The sequence below is a fragment of the Plectrocnemia conspersa genome, unplaced genomic scaffold (assembly GCF_051122295.1).
Source record: "Plectrocnemia conspersa isolate PC_06_02 unplaced genomic scaffold, ASM5112229v1 ptg000012l, whole genome shotgun sequence".
Taxonomy (NCBI): domain Eukaryota; kingdom Metazoa; phylum Arthropoda; class Insecta; order Trichoptera; family Polycentropodidae; genus Plectrocnemia; species Plectrocnemia conspersa.
The window spans coordinates 2,154,895-2,177,400 of NW_028277176.1; the positions used below are offsets into that span (position 1 = coordinate 2,154,895).

The 22,506-nt window shown below is 25.9% G+C and overlaps 3 protein-coding genes across 3 annotated transcripts; all 3 read left to right on the forward strand.

The window, feature by feature from the left end:
• The first annotated feature begins 5,810 nt into the window (after positions 1-5,810).
• LOC148227953 (apolipoprotein D-like) lies at positions 5,811-7,024 on the forward strand. The gene is made up of 4 exons (XM_088200298.1): positions 5,811-5,996; positions 6,298-6,425; positions 6,502-6,683; positions 6,758-7,024. The coding sequence occupies exons 1-4, from the start codon at positions 5,883-5,885 to the stop codon at positions 6,895-6,897; spliced, it is 564 nt and encodes a 187-aa protein (XP_088056424.1). The 5' UTR covers positions 5,811-5,882; the 3' UTR covers positions 6,898-7,024.
• A 7,724-nt stretch (positions 7,025-14,748) lies between these two features.
• On the forward strand, positions 14,749-15,945 carry LOC148227954 (lazarillo protein-like). Its single transcript, XM_088200297.1, has 4 exons — positions 14,749-14,933; positions 15,216-15,343; positions 15,420-15,604; positions 15,679-15,945. Exons 1-4 carry the CDS (start codon positions 14,820-14,822, stop codon positions 15,816-15,818), a joined length of 567 nt encoding a protein of 188 aa, XP_088056423.1. The 5' UTR covers positions 14,749-14,819; the 3' UTR covers positions 15,819-15,945.
• Positions 15,946-17,066: 1,121 nt separating this feature from the next.
• LOC148227955 (apolipoprotein D-like) lies at positions 17,067-18,206 on the forward strand. The gene is made up of 4 exons (XM_088200299.1): positions 17,067-17,252; positions 17,479-17,606; positions 17,684-17,865; positions 17,940-18,206. The coding sequence occupies exons 1-4, from the start codon at positions 17,139-17,141 to the stop codon at positions 18,077-18,079; spliced, it is 564 nt and encodes a 187-aa protein (XP_088056425.1). The 5' UTR covers positions 17,067-17,138; the 3' UTR covers positions 18,080-18,206.
• Positions 18,207-22,506: the final 4,300 nt, after the last annotated feature.

A 22,506-nucleotide genomic window follows, 5' to 3' on the forward strand; every position in this document is an offset into this window, starting at 1 on the left:
GCTGGCGCTACCCCAACCAAAAAAAAAATACGAGTGCAAAGGGTTAATTTAGCAAACTTTTATTATAATTTTCCAAATCAACACAAAGACGTTCGAATTCAGAGCTCCATATTTCCTGTTTTTTTTTTTAATCTGGTGCGAATGCCCGTGGATGTGTGTACCAGAGCCGCACTTAGGGGGCCAAAGAGCCGCATGCGGCTCCGGAGCCGCACTTTGCCGACCTCTGGTCTAGGTCATTATGAATCGGGGCGGATTTATTATTTCTTTGTGATTTTTTCATAACTATTTGGATTTATCCACGTTGGTTGGTTTGCTCCATGATAGAAACCCTCCTCCTTTATCCGGGTTTGGGACCGGCAAGAGTGCAACATATCTACACTCCAGGCGGAATATGTAATATATATTACACACACACACACACACACACACACATATATACAATAAATAATAAACTTTTCGACCATCGTGACGCATTGGGGTAACCTGTTAGGTCACGATGGTATTAATTTAATGTAAATAAATAAACACATTACAAATAAATTATAAAATAATAGAACAAGTAAAATAAAATGATTCTACGACAAGGAATAGTTTTTGTTATTATTATTATTATTTAATATTTACTAAGAGTTAATATTGATATTTTATTAATTATATCTTATTTATATTTATTAATAAGTATTTAATAGTAATTATTATTATTATTATTTAATTATTACAAACAATAAAAACCAATCACAAAAACAGTTGACAATATTAAAACAGTCGAAATAACGTATAAATATATTCACAAGTATTTACAAATCACAATTATCATTGAAATATTGATGACATAATTTAATTTCGATTCATAAATTAAAGTATAAAAAAACGAATTTCCGCGATGCGTTTGTGCTAACCCTAAAAGTGGTCTAAAGAAGCACGATCGAAACCACGCGCGAAATACAAACGACTAAAATTAAGGCGTGACTTTATAATTATATATACCACTGTTTCATCGCAAATTATATAAAAAAATCACTGAAATCGTTTACTAGAAACTTAAACTGATTTTTAAAACATATATTGCCAACTTTTACCTTTCCGTTTCTTTAAAAAACGAAGGTTTTAACGAGCGCATCATATCATGCGCTTGGCGTTAGACAGTAGATTTAGTTGCGCATCATATCATGCGCTTGGCGTTGAAAGGATTAAGATGCAATAAAACGCAAAATAAACACTTTTCTCAACCAAAAAATGCTTTCGAAAAACATTTGTTATTATAATATTTGTTGCCGTATCAACTATGGCCTAAATCTCAGAATTCGTTCGTTGAACGAAACAAAATGTTGGAAAGGCCTATCATTTATTATTTTTTAATACTTATTTTAAAAATAGGTGTGCGTCGCAAATGGTTGTAAAGTTCGTGTTACGTTTTGAATTTGTTGTTTTAAGAAGCAAAGATTTTATTTCAATCGGTTTAATAATTCGATCGCAATTAATTTATTTCTAGAAATAAGATTTACATGCAAATCGCCGATACGGATCTAATCTTTATTTATGTACATATTTTTTTAATTATTAATAGCTGTTCCATAATATATACAATAAATTCGAATAAACTATGTATTTAAAATGTTCCAAAAAATTTTGCTAAATTAATTTATTCGCCTCCTTAAAATTCTTTCATTGATTGCTATCGATTACTTTCTAAATATTATAAATTCGTCACTTGCCTATCTATATTTTCGAGGGTAAGCACGAGGGTAAGAGATCATGGTATAGAAACTGCAAAATACGTTAGCTACTTTAAATAACGATCCCGTATTGTTTTAATGTAAATTAAAAATAAAATTTTCATTTATCATAAATAATGCAAAAATAAATAAGTAATGTTTTTTGGTATATATTATTTTTGGATTGTTTATAGATATTACATGAGCATAAAATTTCAAAAAATCATTATTTTTCATGCGTAAATACATATAGTAGTTTTATCTTAAATTTATATTAAGAATTATCTAATATCTTCCCTAGATGGCATCACTTATATTATTCAGGTTTTTATACTTGATACAACAATAATAATTGTTTTGTTACGAATTATATGAAAAATATATTTAGTCTCTTAACAACTGTCTTTATCATTAATTTAAGATATTTTTAAAAATAAAATAATATTTTTAAGGCGATAAATTCGTGGATTTGATTAAATTATATAAGATAATAAATACAGTTAATAACGAATAGAATTAAATATATGTATATATATATATATATATATATATATATATATATATATATATATATATATATATATATATATATATATATATATATATATATATATATATATATATATATATATATATATTATTTTATATATCTGTTATTAAAAAATATTTAATTTAAAGTTTATCAATTTCGTTCATAAGTAATAATATAAATTTTAAATTACAAAAATATATCATAGCTTAAAAATAATATTTTTTCAAGTATTGTAATTAGAATTTTATTTGCTATTTGCATTTTACTTGTATTTTTAAATGCTTAAACTATTGTAAACATTCTTAGATTGTGGATTATTATATTAAGGTTCAGTTCTTACGTTTTTTAAGTTATTAAATTGCAACTAATTACCAAAGTTCTTATTGAGAAATAGGTGACCGAAATTTTTTCATATGCTAAGTAAAAACTAATATAAGTACTTAAATCGGTACTTATATTACTGTTTATTTAGCATATTTGACGTCAACTACGAGAAGCTGGTCCAATTCGTATTTTATTATTATATGTTTTTTTTGTCTGCTTTTATCTATGTATTATTTTAATGATATATATTTTTTGTGTTTTTAAATAATACAATTTATTTTTTTGTACCTTCATGACGCACTGGGGTAACATGGTTAGGGCACGATGGTCCTAATTTAATATAAATAAATATAAAAATTAAATAAATATTTTTTTTTAAACAAAGATTTATCTCTCGTACACTTATTAATTTCTACGTATGGTAAAAGTTAAATTAATTAAATTTGCGTTATAAAGGTTTATGTAAATACTATAGAATAAAAAATACGTAAATACGTAAATTAATAATATTATGCGAATTTTTTTTTTAAAATCAGTGATTTGCATTTTTTAAATAAATAAGATATACATATGTATGTGCTATAAAAAAAATAACTTTTTCGTATACTCCCAATAATGCAAGATAAGATAAAGCAATAATATTTAGTTGTTACAACAATAAAAAACAAACTTAAAAAAAATTAAAAGAAAAAAGAACACCTGGCAACACATTTTAATTATCATTTATCTTAATAATATCGTCTAGTACAACATATTTTCAGTTGGTTACAGAAAAAAATAACATTGCATTAGTTTTTTACTAAAAAAAAAATAATTTCGCGTAAATTCTTCATATATGTTTTTTATTTAAATACGAATATTGAGACTAACTTTTTGCTAATATTTAACAATGATTTTTATTGAAGCAGAGAAAAAATTAAAGAAATAGTAAAAATAATTTCGTGTATGCAATACCTGCTTTTGTTTTCACTTCGCCAGCTATCCCTACCATAAAAAAGAGTTGCCAGGCCGCGGTGATGCGGTCACTTTTTTGTTACATAATAGAATTACTGGGAACTGTTAGACTTGCCTGAAAAAGGCAATGTATTATTTTTATGTCGGAACAATTTATATTAATTTTTAAATATTTACAGCGAATTATCGGTCGGTTGGATGTTTGCATATAGTGGGCAGATATTTCGGCTCACTTGGACTAAAAGGGATAATTTTAATCTACTCGATTTAACTACTTATCCCCTACAAAGATCAAAATTTTAATAGTTTTCGTAGTTGTAAGCCACGGAGAATCCATATATCATATTTCAACAAAAAAATGTATGTAAAAAATATTTTTGGTACTAGCGGATTTTCATTTTGTAATACCGGTAGTACCGAAACGCAATATTGTAATCCCTAATTGCAATTAGTCTCTAGTTCTTTATGGATGATTTGCAACCTTTTTTGTAAATAAGGGTGATTTTAGTGAATTTCCAAAGTTGAGAAAATTATGACGTCAAAAATACGTTTTAAAAGAGAAGCGATACTGGCTTCGTAACCCTTCAAAATTAAATCATGTACCAAATAATATAATAAATGTCACTGATTTACACACTATTATTGTAGTCTGGTGTCTCCTGTTTAAAACGCATTGGGCTAACGCCTCGTATATTGCAATGAAAGATTTACGACATATAAAAAAATCGAGGATTATAAATATTCTAACATTTTGAAAATGCAAACACATTATTCATTAACATTAAAAAAACATTGTTAATTTAATACTATGTAATGCAATAATTAAAAATATGTGATTTTGTATTTAGATATACAGGTTGAGTATTTATATTCAAGAATAAAAAATAAATGCAATTTTATATTTTATTTATTAATAATTTATATACTTAAAAAAGTAAATTATATGTTTAACTTGTATGATAAAATATTGGTTTTAAATCGTAAATATGTGTGTATAAGATAGATATTGAAAAAAACATATTTTTAATTAGAGAAATATAATAGTCTATAATACTTACAGCATTATGCTAAAAAAAATGAAGAAAAAAGTTGATTATAAATTTTAATAACACTTTTTGCTTATTTTGTATTTCTACGAACGTAATAAGACAAAAAAACATTGACTAATACTATTTACAAATACCATTAACTCTAATTTGCTAATTTTTGTGTGAAAATTATTATTAATTAATAAATACTTTTAAACATAGCAATACATTTATTACGCTAAACTCTGTTTTGTGAAATATCCTTTCATACTGCTACGTAATTTACTTAATGTGTTTAAAAATATATTAAATCCCAGTTATTTGAAAAGCTTTGCTAGATACTGCTCTTATTAAACAAGTACATTTTTAATGGTGAATTATGCTAGAATTAACATTTATTTATAAAAAATAAAGATTTCGAACTTACTTAATTTTACAAAATAAATTAAATAGTATTAATATATTGTATCTGGTCTTAACGTAATAAACTAAACTATATGATAGATTAAGCTTAATTAAGATTTTTTAAAACTGCTGATTAGAATTTTATATATTTCTGCATATATAATTCTTTGATAATTATTCAACATGTGCTTTTTCCATTATTATTTAGCACTAAGAAAATAATGTATATATTCAATAAATAATTTGGCATATGAGTCTTAAAATTTAGGGGAAAAGTTGCATTGTTATACGAATTATTGCAATTCAATAAAAAAAATATTGCTATTTTCATTTATTAGGTAGCTCTAAGAACCTATATCATTAATCTAATTTTAAAATATGCAACTAACTACATCACTATATGAAAAGTTCAAATGATTTATAAAAAAAATGTTTAGCAAGTAACACATTTATTACCTGTTTATATTTCCTACGAGTTTATTCAATATATACTGGAAATGAATCTCGTTTTTACCTATAAAGGCATTAATTTCACACAACAATTAATCGAAAAACTCATATAAAAGTATTAGAAATATCTTTGAAAATAAAAGTTATTCGACTATTCCATAAAAGGCTTTCTTTCTATTTAGCAATATTTAAAAATTTATAATCAGAAACATAATATAAATTTAACAAATATTCAATAATAAATTCAGTTATTTAGGGTTTGATAATCTGTGAAAAAATTCGAAAATTTATTGAATCATAATTAATTTTAATTTGCGTATTTCCTGTCCTGCAAATCTCGTCAACGTAATTAAAAAAGTAAAAATGCATTCATATAAATACAAGCGAAATACAATATTACTTATAACACCTCAATCTGTTACCAGTTGACAGTCAACGAAATTCACTTAAATCGACAAAGTGATTTGTACAAAGATGTTCTTCAAGTACTCCATTATAGTATTGTTTGCTGTAGCTGCAAATGCACAATATATCACCACTGGATTTTGCCCTAAGGCAACTAGTAAATCAGGATTTAATGCAAACCAAGTAAGATTTATTTATAATATACTTTAATAGCTAAAATGTTATAAACACAACTTTCATCACATGCCTCAATAAATTATATGGTGGTTCTGATATATGAATAAAAATTAGCATGTTCGAATCACTAAATATGTTAAAGAATGTATGTTATTACTAATAGATAAATAAGACTATAAAAAAATATTTTTTCAAATGAAACAGTTTATACATATACATATAAATCAGTTTATACATATACATACATACATCAAACACATATGTTAGAAGCATTTAACTAAGAAATGTATCATATAATATTTTTCAGTTTCTAGGAAAATGGTACGAGAGCTCTAAATATATGAGTAAAATTCAAGAACCGGACAAGTGCACAGTATACACGTATAACAATAACTCTAATGTATTTTCAATAAATTATTGGAGGCAGAATATATCGTAACTTTTTAATCATTATCATGTTACATTCAAGGTTCTATGCTGAAATTTAAAAATATTTGATAATGTTTTTTAGGAACGGTGTTGAAATGACGACTGTTATACCAGTATATATACCTAATACTGAAGGAGTGGTCATTGGAAGCTTTAATTGGACATATAAGCGTATGCCTGCAAGGACTATTATTTTGGACACTGATTACAGCAATTGGGCACTGCTTTATTACTGTTACGACATTTTGGGATTTTCGCGTTATGGTAAGATATTTATTTCGTTTCTTAAAATAAAGTGTTGAATTGAAACTTATATTATTATTATGATTTATTTTCAGAATATGTATGGCTCTTGTCTCGAACCAGGTACATCGCAAACGCACCAAATGTAACGGCAATTGGTCTTCAGCATAACGTGCAAATCAACACTGCAAAGCTAAATTTAACCGACGTATGGAATTGTCCTTGGACCTACTAATTGCTATCCTTCGACTACCGATGCTTTACCCTCTCTACGATGATTTTGTATAGTATAATAGCTTAGTATATAGTATTTAATGTAGCGTGCATAATTTACTGTTTAAATAAATGAATTTCGAACAGTACACTATAATATTTTATTTCAAAATTACGTAAATCAGAGAGAAAAATAATATATGATCAATAGTAATTTATAGGAATAATGTTTAAAAATATAAATATTATTTATTATTTATTATAATAATTGGATTTCTAATACTTAATATTTAATTGAAATAAAAAAATTAGATCAATTTTTCTATGTAGCAAGGACTTCTCAATAAATCTTATTGAGTCAAGATGTATAAATATTTTAAGATAAAAAAATATTTTACGTCCCTCTAGTTTAACACTAGCATATTTAAAAAAATATAGTAATTAAGGCTAACGAACTTAGTAAAGGTAGTATTTTTATAAAAGTTTAATTGAAACCTGGATAAAATATTGAAAATTTATTATATATATTTAGTATATCTATTTGTGCGGTATCGCTTTTCTTGGACCACATTTATATATTAATTTAAATAAAATTACGACCATATAAGATACCCTAATGCGTCACAATAATAAAAAATAACCGAACATAATACTTATATCTACTTCTATAAAAGAGTTTCGAAACTTATAAGAAAATGGTTTAAATATTAATTGTTATAAGTTAAGAAAAGTTGGACAAAAGGGATATTGATTAGCTCCACATTTGATCCATTCTTTTTTGTAAGGTGACCGTCAAATAATGACAAAGGATACGTCAAATAATTCTTACTCGATGCAAGACAATGGTATTAGTATTGTTTTTTAACGACAAACAACAAACGCGAAGACACGATCTGAGACCCCCGAACAGAATTATAGCAGCAAAAGGGACTGCTCCAGACACCTACAAGACCTTTGATGACCTTTTACGAACATCACCCCTACGCTAGATTTTCCACCACCGCTCGGAGAAAACATCTCGCCATTTATCGTCTATCGCTACATATGTAAATATAATATAATAAAACTAGATTCCAACCTGAGTTTTAAATCTTAAGGTCTAATGGTTTTATAGTTTTTACACGCTATTCGGTCCCCCTTCTATGGAGCGGGCAAATGATACATTTATTATATTCTGATAGCATAGTGTCTTTTTGCCGAGTTAATTAAATTACTGATTCAATTTCACTATTACATACGTATATTATAAAATAATATATAATTTTTGTATTTTGCTTAAATAGAAATTAATTATATAAAAAGAAATATTTAAATAGAAAATTAACACTGATGTATTATTGTTAATATTTTATTTAATCGAACTGAACAACAGATAATGATACCTTAAAAAAACAAAAACATTAAACATTTACTAGAAACTAGCGAGTGTGCGAATACCGGACTATTAACTTTTTGGGTTTTAAATATTATTTATGCTACGTTCTGATTTTTTTAAATTCATTTTTAAATTGAATGGTTGAAATTAGACAATAAAACCTTTGTGTAGCTGTGAAATTTACAATATAAATGAGAAGAGATTGTCGGAAAGATATGCGGTTGATCCTAGTGTCTTTTTTAATGTTACTGCATAAATTTGCACACTACATAGACAAATATTTAGGATTTTCAATATTAGTCAAAATGGTTCAATCTATAAAAAACTACTTAATATTTTGAATTTTATTTGAAAATATGTTTACAACTTAGCTAAATATTTCCAGTAGAAAACATTTACCGATACAACTAAATATTATTTATAATTTAAGATTAGGTTTAAAACATTGTATTACATTTTAAAATAGGTTTGCAACTTAATTAAATATTATTAAAAAAATAGCAGAATGTTTACAACATGAAAAATAATATTAAAACGTGTCATTATGTATCATTTAAAAGTTGGTTAGCAGTTTAAATAAATCCGTTCAAAAAAAAGACTGATATTAAACATATTTTGTTACATCTTACTGACGCTACAACACGTATTTTAGGTGTTTGAGGGTCCGTTTTCTTGAAATAATGTCTTATTGTTGAAATTATTATATCAATATAAAAAAATAGTTTTCTATATTAATATGTGATATAAATAGCATGTAACTTACATATAACATAATTTTATCATAAATTTAAATTTCAGTAATAAAAACGTTTTTTAGTTACACCATAAGTTACTTTATAATTAAAATAAGTTTTTTATAAGTTTTATGTGTAAATATAAAATCCAGTTTTTAATTACATTTACTAATTAGAAAGAAACAATAAGCCGAAAATAACGACCACCTAATCTGTTGCTTTAGACCAAATAAAATATTTTTAATAAATCTTATTATGAAACTTTATGATTATTTTACATATTTTGATAAGTGTTTTACAATTTGAATCGATAAAATCATCTGCGTAGTTCTTTATCAAGCGCGCCAAATCCGGGATTTCCCTTAACTGGCAAATGACAACTCTTCTGTCAAAACTTTAAATTATGAGTGTGCCAGTAAGTGTTTGGTTATATGAATATTATATCACCTTATTCTAACAAAATTACTATTGACTTTCTAGGATAAAATATTGAACGACAAACAACAGTGATTTGGCAATTAAAGATATACATACCAAAGTTAATTAAACATATTACAATGGTAGTAATAATGAAAAAATCTCATATTAGTGTAAACAAACAGTTACATTTTACCCATTATATAGTGTCGTTTACAGTTAATTTTCAGAAGCAACGAAAGATCTAATAACATTTAGGTATGGCAAACAATTAAAATACGACGTATTATGACAAATTATCAGTTGAGGAAGAGATGCCAATCTACGTGCTTAATCCTCTACGGTAGGGTTTCCCAAACTTTTTCAGCGACGGAACACGTGGACAAATGGGTGTGCATCAAAATGGCGCTGCATTATAAGCGCTGCTTCATAAGAGCGTTTACCAAAGTAGCGCTGTAACAAAATAGCGTGCGTCAAATGCGCAGACAGCCATATGAGCGTTTGACAAAAGAGCGCACGTCATAAGAGTCCATAAATCACATTAACAAAGTTGCATTTTACACAAAAAAATAAGAAGTTATTGTAAATAAAATGCGGCAATGTCACAAATGAGCGCGGACAAATGGGCGTGCGTCAAAAGAGCGCTACATTATAAGCGCTGGGTCATAAGAGCGTTTACCAAAGTAATAAACTGTTATTAAATTTTATATTAAATTTTTTTCATAATTTTTTAATGTCTGTAAATATTTAAAATAGCTATTTTCCTCATATTAAAAATATGTTTTTTTTTTATTTATTTATAAATCACATATTTGCGATTAAAACCAATATTTTTAACATAAATGTTTAAATTATTATTAAATAAACTTGCTTATTTTTTATTATGAATTATTTTTTTCTTGTTAAAAAAAACACACGTCCTGTTTGGCTAAATGCAAAATTATATCTTATATTGCTTTGCAAAGCATTTTATGGTAGTCGGTCAAAAGAGCGTACGTCAAATGAGCGCCGTCATATGAGCGCTGCATTATAAGCGCTGCGTCATAAGAGCGTTTACCAAAGTAGCGCTGTAACAAAATAGCGTGCGTCAAATACGTAGACAGTCATATGAGCGTTTGACAAAAGAAAGCACGTAATAAGAGTGCAAAAATACTAAAATGAAACGCCGATTTTGATTTTATCATTAGATTTGTTCTGTAATGTTTCATTAAATTGACAAATAATTATCGACTCGATTTGCAATAAATGCGTACAGTTATAGGGCAGGTATATGGCTCGTCAGACCTTTTTTCATTTATTTTAGACAACTATTTCAAAGTTATCCATAAATACAAGTCCAAAATATAATGCCGTAATCCTTTTATTATTGCTATTAAAGAATTTTAATGCTTAGGTTTTACCAATTCTTTAAATAAAGTTTGTTTAAACGATGGGTAATTTACAGTATTGTATAGATATGCATATTTTTTAACTGAATTCTTTGGAACTGATAAAGTCCTTGCAAAAAGGATTATTATATATTATACACATTGTCAGCTAATAAATGTTGCTGTCAACAGTGAAACTATTGTCGAGTGATTCTAGTTTTTGGTTTCGGAATTTTTGAGCTGGTAGTCAATAGATCAATTAATTTTATTACGTAATGATTTTTTTTTAATTCTTGCTTACTGTTAATTATGTAGTTTTTTGTGTGCTAACAATACTATGTATTGTTTTATGACCATCGTGTTGCATTGGGGTAACCCGTTAGGTTACGATGGTCTCAATTTAAATTAATAAATAAAATATTAAAAATAGATAGCTTTTCTTATTAATTTAGAATATTTTTTAACTAAGCAAATCGAATTAAAAGCGAACTGTTGATTTTATTGTATGCTTTTTTTACTAATAAGAAAATAATTATTACCCTTTAGTTAAATTAATATTAAAATAAATCTGATGTGTTTATATAACATTCATAATAATAATGAAAGCTCACATTTTAATATAAAATATATATGATACACTAATTCCTTATCATTTAATTTAATTTTGTGTAAATTATTCAATATGCAAATAAACAAATAAAATAATGGTATGTTAAATAAGTAATTGATTATGTAATTCATACAATATTTAAAATACAAATTAAATTTAAATTTATTTACAATGAGTTATTAGCTACAATTTATTATAAAAAACAATATAAAACAAAACATTTGTAGTTATAATTTGAGGGAGAAACATAAAAACATTTTACAATTAAAGAAAAATATAAAGAAAAATTCAGAAAAAAAAACAATAAATTAAATGATAATTTAGGTACATTAATTTGTAATATTGGAATTATTGATATATTGTCTTTAGCCTTTAAACTAAAGCAATATATGCTTTGGCATTTTGTGCTTGTATTTAAATTAAGGGATGTTTTTATCGTAGAGATTGATACATGATATTAGTGGATTATATAGTTTCGCGAGATATTTTTACAATATTATCTGGTATGAAAATGACTTTAAATGCTAATATACAATTTTTTTAAATTAGTATAAAAAGGTGTAACATATATTTATTTTATACATTTATTTTGAATGACTATTACTGGTATTACTACACACTGAACCCGCATATGTTAAAATAGATCTAATTAAAGGTTTATAGATTAAAATTTTATTTTTTGTTAATATATTAAACATCGGTCTAAGGGTCGCAATGGCAGCTAGCCAATATATGTAAATTAAATTTAAGCTTGGAGTCCATATGTAAGCTTAGATATTTAATGCTTGTTCTCCATTATAAGTTATAACCCTCTCAATTTAGGTGGTGGCTTGACTACATTTTGTGAAAATAATTGATTTTGTTTTAATTCGGTTGATTTAAATTTTCGTGTATTTTAATTTAAAATGATATCGGGAATCAAATAATGTAATAGATGTCTCTGATTTTAATTTTAATCTGTTGTCTTTTATTATTTTTTAAGTTAGGCAAACGCCTGCAATATTGTAATTGAGAATTTACAATAAATAAAAAAATCGAAAGTCCATGAGCCAAGATTTACATTGCAAAATTTCTGACATTTAAAAAAATAAAACACAAAATTCATAACATTAACATTTTGCATTTTACACAGACAATTGAGCAGTTATTGTAAATTAAATGCTTTGAAATGCAATATAAGATATAATTTTGTATTTAGACAAACTGGACGAATGTTTTTTTTAATAAGAAAAAATAATTCATAATAAAAAATAAGCAATTTTATTTTATAATAATTTAAACAATTAATAAAGTAAATTAAATGTTTCACATTTATGTTAAAAATATTGGTTTTTAATCACAAATATGTGTTTTATAAATAAATAAGAAAAAAACATATTTCTAATAGGAGGAAAATGGCTATCTTAAATATTTACAGATATTAAAAAAATGGTGAAAAAAATTTAATATAAAATTTAATAACAGTTTTTGCTTAGTTTGCATTTCTACGAACGTAGTAAGACAAAAAACATTGACAAATATTTTCCCATTAACTCTAATTTGCTGATTTTTTTATGAATATTATTATTAATTAAATTAATAGATTGAAACATAACTGTAATATATATACATATATTATTAAGTAGTAAATTCTACTTGAATTTATAATTAATTAAGTAATAAAAATAACATTTTTTCATGGAAAAAATGAAAATTTCAAGCTCACTTAATCTAACAAAATAATTTAAAAAGTATAAATATACTGTATTTGCTATTATTATTAAGTAATAAATTAATGTATATGATAAGGCTTAATTTAGATTTTTAAGAACTGCTGATTAATTTTCATATATTCCTGGAAGAAGATCTAAGAAAATATCATAGAATAAATAAATATAAAATTCTCTGATAATTACAATTATTCCACATGTGCCTTTGGAACTTTCGTTATAATTTACACAATTTGTATTTTTAAGTATTAAAAAACAATTTATATTCAATAAGTAATTTGCCATATGATGCTTGAAATTTGTGAAAAAATTGCATTGTTATAAGAACAATTATTATCTAAAAAACGACTGCATTATTCTTCAACAGACTGAAAAAATATCATTAAATTTATATATAAATTCATGCAAATTATAATGTCATTTACTATTATCTTATCTGTTGATAATAGATAGAAGACACTATATAAAATTTCCAATAAAATAAAAATACCATGTAACATTTTTTTATATAATTACTTAAATAAACTATTTTTGGAGCAGCCTATTCTGTGTTTTTATTTCTACTCGTAACCATCCATCCGATTAATAAGTAAAGGTCGCAATATGATTTAAAAAAATATTTTTTAAGTTAGTAATGATTTGCATTATTTTTAATTCCACCTCCAAATCATCCAAATCAGCAATGTGGCAGTACAATAATTACAAACTATAGTACAAACAACTCTAATTTGATGGTAGGCTATTCAAGTTTAAATAAACCATATATTAAAAACATTTACTTTTATAAGAGTTTCAAATCTTATAAACAAAATGATAATTTAAGAAGATTTGGACGAATGGAAGCAAAGGTTAAATTAGAGCCAATCACGTAACTGTTTAGCTCCACATTTAATCCATCGCTTTTCGTAAGATGGCCGTCAAACAATGCTTACTCGATGCAAAGCCATCGTATTGATAAAGTCTTTTTCTACATATTTATAAAGAAAAAATAAAGGGTTTTTAGTTTGTGGTGTTTGCATTACTGCGTGGCTATTGTGCAATTCTTGGTGTTCTGTCAATATCTGATATTCTGCCGATAACTAGAAAAACCATATTCTGATTTATAATAATTATTGTTCAAATCCGTACAATTCATTCGCTCTTATTGAAAATAATAAATAAAAAATACTATTTAAAAAATTAAAATAACTTGGTATTTATATTTGTTAGGAAGATGTAGGAACGTATGTCACTAATTTAATTTTAAATTATGCAACTAACTACATTACTATATGCATAGTTCAAGTGAATTTAAAAATCTGTTTATATTTCATAAGAATTAACGAATACATAAAATATCGTTATCGTGTTTACTTGTAAAGGGAATAATTTCACATGATCTATAATAAAATAACTTATAGAAAAGTATTAGAAATATCTATGATAACCAAATTAATCTCCCTTTATCAATTCGTATTTAATATTAAAACAAAATATAAATTTTACCTATAACCAAAAATAAATTAGGGTATTTAGTGTTTGACATGTTGTGAAAAAATTTGCAAATTTATTATATAATTATTCATTTAAATTTGCGCATTTCCTGTCCTGCAAATTTCGTCAACATCATAAAAAAGTAAAATTTCATTTATATAAATACAAGCGAATTGCAATATTACTTTTAACGCTTCAATCTGTTACCAGTTAACGATATACAAAATTCAATTTAATCGACAAAGTGAATTGCACAAAGATGATCTTCAAGTACACCCTTATAGCATTGTTTGCTATAACTGCAAATGCTCAAAATATCGGTACTGGTTTTTGTCCTGCAGCAACTAGTAAAGTTGGATTTAATGCGACCCTAGTAAGATTTATTTATAATATACTTTAATAGATAAATGTTATAAACATAACTTTAAACACATACCTCAAATCAATTATTTAGAGGTTCTGATATACGAATGAAAAATTAGCATGTTCGAATCACTAAATATGTTAAAGAATGTATGTTATAAATAATAGATAAATAAAACTATAAAAAAAATTTTTTTCTAATGAAACAATCAGTTTAAACATATACATACATACATCAAACATATACGTCATAAGCATTTAACTAACAAATGTATCATGTATTATTTTTTAGTTTCTAGGAAAATGGTACGAAAGCTCCAAATATATGAGTCCAATTCAAGAACCGGACAAGTGCACTCTATACACTTATACAAATAACTCTAATATAATCACGATAAATTATTGGAGGCAGAATATATCGTAACTATTTAATCACCATCATGTTACATTCAAGATTTTATGCTAAAATTTAAAAATATTTGCTAATGTTTTTTAGGAACAGTGCTGAAATATCGACTATTATACCAGTATATATACCTAAATCTGAGGGATTGATCGTTGGAAGATTTAATTGGACTTATAAGCGTATGCCTGCAACCACATTGATTTTGGACACTGATTACAACAATTGGGCACTGCTTTATTATTGTTTTTTTGACATTTTTGGATTTAGGCGTTATGGTAGTATATTTATTTTGTTACCTAAAATATAATGTAGAATTAAAACTATTATTATTATTATGATTTATTTTCAGAATATGTATGGCTCTTGTCTCGAACCAGGAACATCGCAAACGCACCAAATGTAACGGCAGTTGGTCTTCAGCATAACGTTCAAATCAACACTACAAAGTTAAATTTAACCGACGTATGGAATTGTCCTTGGGTCTACTAATTGCTATCTTTCGACTACCGATGCTTTACTTTCTCTATGATGATTTTGAATAGTATAATAATATAGTGTTTAGTATTTAATATAGTGTGCATTATTTACTGTTTAAATAAATAAATTTCGAACAGTACTCTATAATATTTTATTTCAAAATTAGGTAAATCAGTGAGAAAATATAATATATGATCAATGGTCATTTACAGGATTAATGTTTAAAAATATGAATATTATTTCATATTTATTATAATAATTGGATTTATATTACTCAATATTTCATTAAAAAAAAAATTACTTCAATTTTGCTATTTAGCAAAGGACTTCTCAATAAAACTCATTGATTCAAGATGTATGTGTGGGAGAAAAAATATTTTAGGTTCATCAAATTTGATATTGCCATTTAAAAAAAATATAATAAATCAGCTAACGAACTTAGTTAAGGTAGTATTTTTATAAAATTTTAATCGAAATCTTGATAAAATAAGGAAAATTTATTATATATTATATATATATGATTTTCAATACAGTATGTTTGTGCGGCGTCGCTCCTCTTGGACAACATTTATATAATAATTTAAACAAAATTAGGAACATATAGTATATCCTAATGCTTTTTAATTATCGAAAATAATCCAACATAATACTTTTATAAAAGATTTTCAAAATTTATTAGAAAATGTTTTAAGTATTTTTGTGGTAATTTAAGAAAACTTGGATAAATGCGACAAACCAAATTAGAGCCAATCGCTATATTCAGTTCCAAATTTGAACCATTGATTTTTGTAAGGTGACCGTCAAATAATGACAAAGGATACGTCAGACGATGCTGTCGATACAAGGTCATCGTATTAGTATAGTTTTTTTTAATTTCTAAAAGCTTATAAAGGAAAAATTATTTGTTTACATAACTGTGTGGCTATTATGCAATTCCTGGTGTTCTGCTATTATCTAGACAAACCGTTTGCAAATTTTCTTTCTCTTACTAATGATAATAAATAAAAACAAATTAAATAATTAAAATTACTTGATATTGTTATTTATTAGGGAAATGTGAGAAAGTATCTCACTAAATTTTACATATATTAAATTATAAATTTAGTTATTTAGGGTTTAGCAATTTGTAAAATAAGTCGCAAATTTATTAAATTATAATTCGTTTTAATTTACGCATTTCCTGTCGTGCGAATCTAGTGAATATCATAAAAAAAAGTAAAATTACATTCATATAAATATAAGCAAATTTCGATATTACTTACAATACCTTAATTTATTACCAGTTGACAGTATACGAAGTTTACTCAAATCGACAAAGTGATTTGCACAAAGATGATCTTCAAGTACTCCCTAATAGCATTGTTTGTTATAGCTGCAAATGCTCAAAATATCGGTTTTGGTTTTTGTCCTCCAGCAACTAGTAAAAATGGATTTGTTGCAAGCCAAGTAAGAATACTTGCTAATTTAATTTAATAGTTATAATGTTACAAATACAATTTTTAACATATGCCTTCGGATATAATAAATGAAAAATTCGCATCTTTGAATCACTAACTATGTTAAAGAATGTATGTTATAAATAATAGATACAAAAGTTTTTACATATACATACATACATATTGAACACGTTAGAAGCATTTAACTATGAAATGTATTATATAATATTTTTCAGTTTCTAGGAAAATGGTACGAGAGTTCCAAATATATGACTCCAGCTCAAGAACCGGACAAGTGCACAGTATACACGTATACAAATAACTCTAATGTATTTTCATTAAGTTATTGGAGGCTGAATATATCGTAACACTTTTAAGCATTATCATGTTACATTCAAGGTTTTATGCTAAAATTGAAAAATATTTGATAATGTTTTTTAGGAACGGTGTTGAAATGTCGACTATTATACCAGTATATATACCTAAGTCTGAGGGATTGATCGTTGGAAGATTTAATTGGACTTATAAGCGTATGCCTGCAACCACATTGATTTTGGACACTGATTACAGCAATTGGGCACTGCTTTATTATTGTTTCGACATTTTTGGATTTAGGCGTTATGGTAGTATATTTATTTTGTTACCTAAAATATAATGTAGAATTAAAAGTATTATTATTATTATAATTTATTTTCAGAATATGTATGGCTCTTGTCTCGAACCAGGTACATCGCAAACGCACCAAATGTAACGGCAGTTGGTCTTCAGCATAACGTTAAAATTAACACTGCAAAGTTAAATTTAACCGACGTATGGAATTGTCCTTGGGTCTACTAATTGCTATCCTTCGACTACCGATGCTTTACCCTCTCTACGATGATTTTGGATAGTATAATAGTTTAGTATATAGTATTTAATGTAGCGTGCATAATTTACTGTTTAAATAAATAAATTTCGAACAGTACTCTATAATATTTTATTTCAAAATTACGTAAATCAGTGAGAAAAAATAATATACGATCAATAGTCATTTACAGAAATAATGTTTAAAAATATAAATAATATTTTATATTTATAATAATAATTAGATTTATAATACGCAATATTTTAATGAAAAAAAAATTAGATCAATTTTTCTATGTAGCAAGGATTTCTTAATAAAATTTGTTGAGTCATGATGTATAAATATTTTAAGATGAAAAAATAGTTTACGTCCTTCTAGTTTACCACTGGCATCTTTAAAAAAATATAGCATCTTACAAACATCAGTAAATCAGGCTGATAAACTTGATTAGGGTAGTATTTTCATAATAGTATAATCTGAATAAAATATGAGAAATTTATTGTATATTACATATAGGATTTTTACTGCAGAAAATCTATTTTGTGGTGTTGCTTAGACAACATTTATATAATAATTTAAATTAACTTTGGTTTATGTAGTATAAGTGTCACAATAATTAAAAATAATACATGGCACACAGGAAGAACAATAAATTAAACTTTACAAACAGGGTAAGCTTCTCTTAGCTAACATTAAATATATCAATATGGGATGGCAATGTTTTGAGGAGCTGGATGGTGACAGCCATAGGTTAGTTTTTGTGGACATCCTGGCTCTAACTGACATTAGAAAAAGATGCGATTATGATTCTCGAAGACGTTCTGAAACATAAGCTTTGAACTCCATAAAAATAGTTAAATTGTCAACAATAACTTTCAATAATTTTAAGAAATGCTTTTCGACATATAACTGTGTTGTAAGCAGGGCTGTGGAGTCGGAGTCGGAGTCGGAGTTGGAGTCGTGGAGTCGTGGTGTTTTGGCCGGAGTTGGAGTCGGAGTCGGAGTCGTGAAAAATGAGCGACTCCGAGCATATTTTTAAATTATAAAAGTTATGAATTTTTAATTGCGTAATAATGAATGTGTATAGCGTATGAATATTAAACGTGTAGAAAAACACCAAAAATACCTGATAAAATTAAACTTTTTTGAGTCGGAGTCGGAGTCGGAGTGGAGTCGTGTTGTTGGTAAATATCGGAATCGGAGTCGGAGTCGGAGTCGTGTTTTTTTTTGACGACTCCACAGCCCTGGTTGTAAGTCAACATTTGCTAAACTTTTTAGATTGATTTAGTATTTGTTATTCAGTGTATTATATATTATTTTTCGAGAATGCGAATACTAAAGTGTCATATTGGAAACGAATTACTGACTGATCGTCAAATAAAACGCGTTTTTCATAGCAATATCGAGCATCTTGAAAGATTTTTTGCAGTTGTCGTCCACACACTTACTTTCAAAATCACTTTCGAGTTTATAGTGAAACAAATTATTCGACTGAGATCTAAGAAGTATTCTAGTGGTGAATGAGTTCGGAAAATTAATATGTGAATTAATGTTATTTTTGCGGAAATTACAAATATAATATTAAAAAATCTTGTAGACATTAGTAACTAAATTACTCTTAAGTAGCACAGAAATGCTTGATTATCGAAAAAATATTTTATTGTTAAAATTTTTTTTTTAAGGTAATTTTGGCGCAAATTGCAAATTTATTAGCAAAAATTTGTTGGGACTACCATAATCATTAAGTATTTAAAAACCAAACTTCTCTTTGTGTCATAGAAATGCTTGTAATAAAAAATACTAAAAAGCTTAAGAATATGACCAAAACGAAATAAATTGAAAATATTTCAGATATCTTGAAAAACTCATTTAAAAATTTTTATTTTACCATTTTTAAAAATTCTAAAAAATAATAAACTCTTAGCTTTCAGAATTTATTTATTAAAATTCTGAAAAAGAGACCTCAGAATGTTTTCCAGATATACTCTAATAATCTTAAAAATTCGAGCTTGTTTCGAAAAAAAATTATTAAAATAACATTTAAAAAATATAGTAATTATTTTTAAAAACTCTCTAAAAACAACAAATTTTAGATCCAATCTTTTTAATAAATAATTTACAAAAATCTTTCAAAAACTTCTTTAAAAATCCCATAAAAAAGAGCGAATATTTATTAAAAATCTTAAAAATTAAGACATCAAACCAAAAAAAACAGCATAATTTTTAGATATTTTTTAGTAATTATTTCGAATAATTTAGCAGGAGCTGACGCTTTAGAACTCTAGAACGCTTAAGGATCTGTAATAATTGTGTCTTGCGAGTAAGTGACCTTATACAATATAAAATTAGCATATATTTCATTACAACATAATGTCCAACTTACTAATTTACCGATAAAACCAATCAACAAATAGCATTGCCCTTGGTTTTGCTTATTCTGACCTTTAACTCTATGATTTTTGGCATCGAAGAAAAATATGGATTGATCACGTAGACTTTGAATTGTATTGTTGTTTATGTAAATATTTTACTATAATAATATTTCTTCAAAAATTACTGTTTGAGGTAAATAAACGTTGTTTAAACAATTATTAAAGTATTATTTTAAACTAAAACTAATATAAATTAAACATGCTAGGAAACCACCTATGTAGGTATAAAAAAAGCAATTACATCTATAATTTAGTAAAATGTACCCATTAATCCGTCAAATATGGCATTCAAAATACAAATCTAAGGTACAGCCAAAAATATATATTCAAAAACATTGATTTGCATTACGTGTTGGGTTTTTTTCTGGACTAAACTAAACAAAAAAAACTCTTAGTAATTCCAAGAGTTTATTTGAAAAAACTTGCTACATTTTTATTTTTCCAGATTTTTCTAGGAATTTATACAAATTCTCACCTCTATACATTATTCAATTTGCCGTACTCGTTGTTTTGTTCCTAATTATCCTTAAATTGTCTCATTTGTTGTATTAAATCGGTGTATATATAAATACTAAAATATTCGTCTTCAATATTTCTTGAACATATAACTATTCCAATCTATATATCATATTTCTACAACTAGTAAATCTATTTTTATTTAAAACTACTCTCATTGCACTATTTTATATTTATTTTGTAATTTTGCATTTATATCTAATTGTAATGCAGTCTAATTGGAATATTTTTTTATTTTTATTGAAAATATCATGTCTTAACTATCTTATTTTTAAATAGTGTATTAAGATTGATATATTTCTAACATACAGTATAATACCTCCTGTATGTCAGGAATTATTATATGTGCTTCGATATAGTTTGAAGCATACTAATGAAATATGACTACGAATAATCTAGCTGTTGATTAAATCAACACTGGACTACAATCATAGCTTTTTCCATTTTTTATATTTATATTTTTTATACATAGTCACTTTCGTAATTTTCCATACTTTTGCAGACGTTGGTGTTTTTGTTTTAACACTTTCCACGCGGCATTCAATTCGACATTTGGGCTGGTAACACGAGGAATATTTCATCGTTTTATTAGAGAAAAATCTTTTTAAATGCTCATTAAAAATAAACAATTTCAATGTTTATAAACGATAAAGATATACAAATATAATCAAAATAAATACGTAAGAAAATTATTTTGATCGTATTATAAATAATATGAAACGAAAAAAAGTAACAATGTTTGAATTATCTGATGTATGCAATAGCGCCATACAAACACGTGCATATAGACTCACACACCCGCACGTAACCATACGCACAGCTGGCTATATTTGTTATAAATAAAATAGTTGCCGATTCAGCAACTTTCAGACACAATGAAGAATCCAAGTGTATAATGTCGATTGTATATATTTTCATACAGGTGATAAAGACATTTAAACATATAATAATAAGACGTTACATAAGATAGTTATCTATGAGATTTCTTATTCTGAATAATGTTTCATAAAATGGAATTATGCTTAAATCATATATTTTTTTATTTGTTTCACATTGCGTATGAATTTAATTAATGAAGAACAACAACGCGAAAGGAAATTTCTTGTACTACTTTACTGTTTTTATGTGCGTTCTGTATTATTATTAAATGGAATGACACAACTAGACTTGGGATATAATGGTTTAATGGAGACAATATCTGCCTTAGTCTTAATCAGATTGCAATAATTTTTTTTTAAAAGTAGATTTAGAGAATATCTCAGCAAAGTTTGTTAGCAACACCTGTTTTGAAATGCAACTAGTAAAACATCTAAAAGTAAAATGTAGTGGATATTTTAAATTTTTTTATTTTTAACAAGCGAACAAATTTTGCCATGATATTCACAAGGTCCATTATCTAATTGAAACTAATTAAAACTAAGGCAGTTTCCGTGCCCTTAAAAACTGTTATACATTATTTAATACAAATAAAA